General features: G+C 38.6%; 1 protein-coding gene across 4 annotated transcripts in view; it reads left to right on the top strand.

The window, feature by feature from the left end:
* The first annotated feature begins 2,005 nt into the window (after window positions 1-2,005).
* The window catches only part of LOC144967609 (small G protein signaling modulator 1-like), a 41,982-nt gene continuing 35,666 nt past the window's right edge, over window positions 2,006-8,321 (top strand). Inside the window, exons 1-2 of one of the 4 annotated variants that reach the window (XM_078905113.1) lie at window positions 2,006-2,233; window positions 8,014-8,089. In XM_078905113.1, coding sequence (XP_078761239.1) covers window positions 2,180-2,233; window positions 8,014-8,089 — 130 coding nt within the window. In that variant the 5' untranslated portion in view covers window positions 2,006-2,179. The remainder of the gene's footprint in view (window positions 2,234-8,013; window positions 8,090-8,321) is intronic. The other 3 variants (XM_078905115.1, XM_078905116.1, XM_078905114.1) reach the window with 3 other exon arrangements.

Raw genomic sequence — 8,321 nt, 5'->3', positions numbered from 1 at the left:
GGAAGATAAAGATCTGAATAAGTGTGTATGAACGGTACCAAAGAAAGAAAGAATCAGAAGGTGTAAGGTTCGATCCCCAGTCGAGGAAGACAGATTAAAAAATTATTTTTTTTGGGTATTTGTTTTCTTGAATATTCTTCCTTGCTTTGTCTGGCACACTTGTTCCGATCTCTATCTTTCGGGCAACACCCTCGAGATGGATCTATCAAGGCTGCGGTCCAGCGCAACCCCAGATACTTCGGATACGGATACGGATACCCCTGGGCGGGGTCGTCGTCTCACTTAAACTAAGAGAGAAGCTACTTGAGTCCTTAACCAGTGAGTGGTGGCCACCCGACCAAGGCTATCACTCCGCACTATTTGGCCCGACGCCGTCGCCCACTTGCACTTCAGAGACAGCAGAGCATCTAGTTCAACATTGGATAGAGAAGCAGCTGACAAGTGAGTCGAGAACAGTTCATAAGTTTAGAAAAGTTTTCCAAGATGGGTAGATCGTGATAACATTGTAATGTAACATTTGAAACTGTCGCCTTGAGCCGCTTTTCGGGCTCATCTTCTTCGTAACAGAGAGAAGACATAAAATCAGCAGCTTTCACTTGGTCCACAATCTCCTGATCTGCTGACGTCTGTCCCTCCTCATCAATTTTGCTGTACACAATTGTTTTGTCGCAAGCTCAAACAAGTTGCCAAAGTATGGAAATTCTGGTTGCTCGTTCGTAATATGTAGAGAACAGAGGGACGATGGAGAGTATTCCCATGAGTTCCTTATGTCATTGTTTGTTCGCTATTTGCCTTAAAAGTGTATCGCAATGATAAGGGAAGTAGGGCTGTGTAGGACGGGGACAGACATACTTTCTTATTTCCACCCACCAATAGATTCCAACAGTGTTCTTATTGTATATAGTATGAAATTCAAAGTTAAGAATTTGTTTAATCTCTAAGTACAAAGTTTTTTTTCTTGCTGACGGCGATTATTAGGAAGTGAAAATAATTGACTGTGCCACTGGAATGCGACGAATGGAAGGGAGGTGAGCAGACGATTTCTGAACGACATAAAACAGTGGGAAAATCAATACGAAGGTTCTCATTCCATTGGATTAAAATGAGATCCTTTAAAACAATTATTTATATGATATAAAACAATTGACTTTATTATAAAGAACTTCCAAATTAGGTATAGATTATTTTGCCATGTGAATCGCGTTAAAGAGAAACATATCCATGAGAGAAACCAAAATAAAGAAAAAACAATGCTAAAAAGAGAAGCAATAGAAAAGAAAAGTAGACAAAACAACGACAACAACAACAACAACAACAACAACAACAACCACCACCACCACCACCACAACAACAACAACAACTATATACAACAACAAAATGAATCTCAATCAACGTGGGCAGTCTAAACTAACCCTACTACAACCAATTCTAAATTGGGAATGCAAATGATCTAGGTTGCCTATTTATTTCGGAAGAAATTCTTACCTTGTCTAGGTATTAGAAATTGGTTGTTTTACACAAGTTAAGACTGACTTAGCAAACAAAGAACCAAAAAAAACAAAAACAACTCAAAACAGATTGGTTACTTTACAGTGTCTTACCAAAAGAAACAGAGAATGAGAGTGAAACTCCATAATTGACAATTACTTGAAGTATAATAATAGTATACGATTAAACGGGGATTAAAACAAAAAAAGAGAGAAAAGATATAAAGAGGGTCGAAAAGCGCATTCTTCCTTAATTGGGTAATTTATTAGTGTCGAATTTTGTCAACAATTAAATATGTTTGTCGTCTGCTGTGATATTCCTCCGCGCACTATTTCATTAAAAAACGATTGATCGAAAGTATCGTAATGAAATCGTTATCTAACGAACTACAAGGACATCTGGAATAATTTTATAATAGAAACTAATTGGAAAACAAATATATTCTTTCACTTCACCAATTTATATTAAACAAAGTAGTAAATTGGGTGTAAATGGTTGTGATTCGGTTTGTGTAGGCGTTTGTGTGGAAACGGAACTTGCCTCTGGAACTGAGTCTGCTGGTCTGGAAGAGGACTCGATTGTCAATCGAGTGAGGTTTTGCTTTGAATGGAATGGATACTAATCGTATCTGACGAACTAGCGGAACATATCATAATTTAGAGGCATTTTCGGGTCTTGGAATATTTCCATCATGCCGACTGAATTAGAAGAGCGACAGCGCCTTCTAAAGGCTGTGAAAAAAGAGGTAATATGAATGTTTTTCATCTTCACACTTATCAAGCTGAATGGTCTCAGCAACATCATGATAATTTATTCAGCATGATTTATGGAAGCCAAACACTACGATTTTGCTACAATATTTATGGCTTTTTGTAGCAGATTTAAGTTACTTAAATTAACGCAATGAAATCAAACGTCAGTTCAGACAGGCTACATTATAATTTAGAAATTATTGACGGAAAAGTATTGAGGAAGATCCTTGAATTTTAAATTATATGGTTGTGGTTGCCATTCATTGTGCCATTCATATACCATACCAATATAATTAAATCACTGGCAATGGATCAATATCCATTTTTAGTGCTTTGACTACACGTATGGTTTATTGAAATAATCCCCACGTTTTTATCCAATTAATTGTGGCTGTATGTAATTAGGCCTCATATGCACAGACTCTGATTGAGATGTTTTCACCTATTTTACAAGGGACTAAACAGGATTCTTGTGAGACTTAGAAAGATCAATCAAAATGGCAAATTAAGACTTTTTGTGGTCTTTTTTCGAGAGATGATCGTTTTTCGTTTATAAAACCACAAGAATTGAAGAAAAATTCTTTCATTTGTTATAGATGTGTTCATCCGATTTGGTATGATGAAAATCTTATATTATATTATTGTCCTTAGGCGTGGATGAAAAAAATCCCTCTATAACTGTAAGAAATGGCGGTAGTTTCTGCCTTCATAGCCCTTCTCTTGAGATTACAAGATTCAGGATTATCAACTGGAGTGGGTTATAAAGCAAAACTTAGCCATTTAGTCATCAATGAGATTTCCTGGCTACATTAGAAACAGAATAAGTGCATTTTTTGAAAACATTCTTCAGATTGGAACAAGTTGGTTTAAGCTTTATCCCCTCTCTCTTCTAACAAAGACTATCCATCTCTGATCATCCGATAGGCTCTCAAATACAGTAATACATATCAGAGATATCAATGATTTTTATCTTGCATAATATACTGGGACTGGGATCAGCCACATACTGGCTGCTACACAAGAGACCCTTTCATACCGATGAGCAACTGGTCTTACCACTGTCAGAGTCGGAATTGAATTGTGGCTGATCCCCACAATTCAATTCTGACTCTGACAGAGGTAAGACATTCAGTCCAGTTGCTCATCGGTATGAAAGGGTCTCTTGTGTAGCAGCCAGTATGAACTTGTTTATTACTCAAGCAAGGGGAGGCCTTCCACACGTTCCTCGAGCTAAGGGAAACAACGCGCACATTCCTCTAACTAAGCCTAAAAGAAAATTTAAATCCTAGTACCTTTTACTAACCCTAGTAGGAAAAACAAAAAGCCTAGGACCTTAACTATAACCGATAACTAACCCTAATAGAAAAAAGCAACCCTTGGACCTCGAGCTAACCTTAATAGAAAATAAACAAACCCCTGGACTGTTCTGCACTACCTTTCAATACTTAAACAATTGTGGGGGAGAACCAAAACAATATTCATATTAGGAAATTTAAAACTTATTACCAATCAATCAAGGTTTGTTCTTTAAAAAATACAAGCTTAAGAAATGCTACTAAAAATTGACAAATTAAATAAATAAATGTATGTCAAAAGATCCACAGTTAAAATAACAATATAAAGTGAAGCTACCTCGAGGGATGAGCAGAAGGTCTCCCTTAGCAAGATATATGATTTATCTGTAAGATCGAGATGCGAGTCTAATAAGCACATTCTGATTCGTTTGGTCTCCACTGCAAGACATTTCACATAAGCTTATATTGTTCTCATTTATCCTTCAGAGCTATCAGGCCCATGGAGCCAGAATTTATAGAGGTTTCTATGTTTTTAAACAAACATTTCCGATTGCTTGCTACCCTTTGGATAGGACACTAGTCCATCACACAGTACTTTCCACTAGATCTAGTAGACCAGGCTACCCAATCACTGCTGGGTGGACTGGGGGTCAGAATTTTTTTTTGCCTTCACCCAGGATCAATCTTGGTCCCTTTGTGTGTGAAATGAGTGCTTTACCAACTCAAAAAAAAAAAGAGCTTTTATATAGCGCAATGTCCACTAAACATGTTCAAGGCGCTTTACAAGGGGTCCTTGGCCAACAGCAATATTTAACATGTAGGATGGGACATGATACTTGTTAGGCAATATTACAATTTTGTCGGACAGAGACAACGCTGTTAATGGCCAGGTACTCATTTTACACCTGAGTACTGTGAGAGAATGTGAATAAAGAGCCTTCTCCATGGACTCAACCATTCGCTGAGAGAGGCTCGAACCCAGGACCTTCTGATCCGAAAGCAAGTGTCATACCACTAGACCACATAGCAGTGCCAACTAAACTTTTGGGGCCCTCTTTCTCATGTGTGATTGGTGAGAAATAATGGGTTACTTGACAAATAATATATTAGAGGGGTATTTTTAGTAGACATTCTGATAGTAACAATAAGACCTACAAGTTAAACAACACCGTCCTGAAACAAGTCGATAACCCATACCTTGGCATCACCTTCTCAAAGGACTTGAAATGGGGGAAACACATTAACAAAATAACCCAAAAGGCAAGCTGCACCCTCGCGTTTCTCCGCCGAAATCTTGGCCACGCCCCAACGTCATGCAAACAAAACGCCTACCTCGCACTTGTGAGATCACAATTGGAATACGGAGCAGTTGCCTGGGACCCCTACCTGAAAGAGGATATTCAAAAACTTGAAAGAGTCCAGAGACAAGGCGCCCGGTTCATAACTGGGAACTATAAGAGCAGAACCCCAGGATGCATGACAAAAATGTTAGAAGAAAGAAATCTCATCAGCCTCCAACAAAGAAGAAAAGAAACCCGTCTGTCATTCATGTTCAAGATAATAACAGATCAAATACCATCAATAAAGGCAGACTCCTTTTTCACGCCACGACCAAACAAAAGAAAAATCCGAGCACTCACTTTCGCCAACCACATAACCGAAAACCCCATTGACAGATACGCCACAAACAATTCGAACTGCTTCAAAATCCCACAGACAAGAACACAAAACTACAGAAATTCTTTCTTCATTAGAATTATCTCGGAGTGGAATTGGCTGGATGAACTGGTCATCATGGCACCACACCTAAACGATTTCAAGGCCCGACTGACATGGGCCCGCGCCCAATGAGGACGCCGCTGAAATACAACCAGACCATTGGTTTCTTCAGCGCCAACCATACAGATACAGAACAAGTTATTATTCTAAGCTAAGTGCTTTGAGGCCTTGGTATAAAGCACTATAGAATTGCTCTTATTATTATTTATTATAATAAAGTGGGTTATTAGACAGTGGTCATTGTATGGCTGAGAAGATAAAGATCTCGTTGCATGTCTGATGTTCTCCTTGCCATTCCACCTATTTTTCTGTCTTAAGGAAGACTAGAGAAAATAATTCTCCTGAAGATGAATAAAGAGGATTTTGAAAATTTGTATTTATTTCTATTAATTTTTTTTTTTTTAAGTTTTGTTTTTCTTGCTAGTTAGCCTTGTAGTTCATCATCATCATTGCCTTTTTCACCCTGGGACAGGGTATAGGCCACAGACAAACAGTTTCCATCCTTCTCTATCCTGAGCCAATTTTTTTATCTCATTCCAGGTCTTACCACTTCTCTGTATATCAGCTTCTTTAATTCTTCTCCATGTTCCTCGTGGCCTTCCCCTTGATCTTCTGCCCTGAGGGTTCCAGTCCAATACTTTCTTTTTTATAGTTGAGTCATTCTTTCTAAGCGTGTGTCCAATCCACCTCCATCGTCTTCTTCCTATTTCCTCTCCCACTGGTTTCTGCTGTGTTCTTTTCCATACTTCTTCATTTTTTATTCTATCCATCCATTTTATTCTGAGTAGCTTACGCATGCACCTGTTTACGAAAATCTGTACCCTCCTTATACATGCCTGTGATGCGTTCCAAGTTTCACATCCATACAGTAGGACAGACTTCACGTTTGAGTTGAAAAGTCTTAGCTTTAGTCGAAGGGCGATATCTTTAGTTCTCCAAACTCTGTTCAAAGATGTGAATGCAGCCTGTGCCTTTCCTATTCGTGCTTTCACCTCTGCTTTCGTGCCTCCTTGTCAATTATACTTCCGAGATAGCAGAAAGTGTCTATATCTTCGAGTTCCTGATCTTTTACTTTGATCTGCTCCCTTTGACGCTTACCTATCCTCAAGACCTTTGACTTTGCAGGGTGAATTCTTAGACCAATTGATTCCGAGAGGCTATTTATAATTGTGGTTTTTGCTTGCATCTGGTCCTGGGTGTGGGACAAAAGAGCCAGATCATCTGCAAAATCCAGATCATCCAACTGTCCAGGGGGTCCACTGTATCCCATTTCTTCTCCCTTTGGAGGTTTCCTTCATTAGCCAATCAATGGCAAGGATGAACAGGAATGGAGAGAGCAAGCATCCCTGCTTGACACCAGTCTTAATTTCAAAGCTGTCAGTAAGCTGATCTTCATGTACAACCCTGCAACTTGATCCTTCATACATTACCTTAATGAGGTTTACTATCTTTTCAGGGAGTCCATAATGTGCCAGAATTTTCCACAATGTTGCTCTGTCAATACCGTCGAAAGCCTTCTCGTAATCCAGAAAGTTGACAATAAGAGGAGAGTTCCATTCTATAGACTGTTCCACTATGACTCGCAGAGAGGCAATCTGGTCAGTGGGTGAACAGTTTTTCCGAAAACCTGCCTGTTCGTCCCGCAGTTTAGCATCTGTTGCATTCTTAATTCTCTCTAAAATAATACGGTTGAAAACCTTTCCTGGGATAGAAAGAAGAGTGATGCCTCGATAATTATTACAATTACTGAGTTATCGCATTAATGAATGAATGTAGTGGTGTAAGATGAGCATGGAATGGTCACATAACATTTGTTGACATTTTAACTCCGCCATATTGATTGACCTTTTAACTCCATCATTTGTTGTCAGTTTGGCTATTGCCACTGTTGCTGGTGCTACTTGCTGCTTGAATTTCTGTTTCTGTTGATGTTAGTAGTGGTGATGATTGTTTTTAGATTGATGATTGTGGTACCGTTCATTAAATATATATATATTTCTTCTGATTATAATGGTAATGATGCACTATTGAGATATTTTACCATCTCTGAGATTACGCAATGACTGATTACTTACTTACTGCCCATAAATGCCTGTTGGCATGTTGGGCAACAACGAAGGACCTCCATCTTCCTCTGTCCATAGCCATCATCTTCAGTGAGCTCCATGTCTCCCTCCATTCACTCATCTCTCCCTCTGCTGTTCTCCAAGTTGGCCGGGGCCTTCCTCTTCTTTTTCTTTTCTTCTGGTGTCTAGTAGGGCAGTTTTGATGATGTTTCCCTTCTCCTTTCTCATAACATATTTTATCCATCTCCACCTTCTTCTCGTGATGATATCCTTCATATCTTCTATTCCACATTGATCTAGCAAACTTTCAGACTGATGACCTGAACACATAATTCAGCCTAATGTTTAGAGTGCTGTCAAAAGCTTTCCATAATTTTGCGGCCTTGAACACCTATTGCCTTTATTTAGGATAACACTACAGTCGGAGTTTATTGTTCTTATTTTGAAATCACATTTTTGAATTAATGGGTTCCAATTTCAGGTTTTATTCCTAAAATCCCTGTCGTATAGAATTATCAATTTAAATAATATAATGCCCAAACAACTCAAAGTTAGAAAATTACAAAGGTATATCATTAATGGTTTGTGTTTTTCATTTTGCTTTATATTTTTTTGTCTGTTTCTCTATTTTAGGTCAAGCAAATAATGGAGGAGTCGGTCACGCGTAAATTTGTTCATGAGGAAAGCAGTAGTATTACCTCTTTATGTGGTAAGAAAATTTTACTCATAAATCTTGGAAAACTTTGTGTTTTCTCCTTTTTATTATTGACCGCCTTCCGTTATATTTTCTCTCCCTCTACTGACTTTCCCATCCCATATTTTCTAACTCTCTGTCTTGTACGATTCAACAACATACATATGTAAACAAACCAACAATTTACTTCTCCACATCGCCATCACCATTAACCGACCCTCTGTTCACTCCCTTGCACTGCTTCGCA

Source organism: Berghia stephanieae, chromosome 3 (assembly GCF_034508935.2).
Source record: "Berghia stephanieae isolate SIO BIC M18660-M18661 chromosome 3, UCSD_Bste_1.3, whole genome shotgun sequence".
Classification (NCBI taxonomy): domain Eukaryota; kingdom Metazoa; phylum Mollusca; class Gastropoda; order Nudibranchia; family Aeolidiidae; genus Berghia; species Berghia stephanieae.
This window is presented reverse-complemented; position numbering and strand designations above follow the sequence as displayed.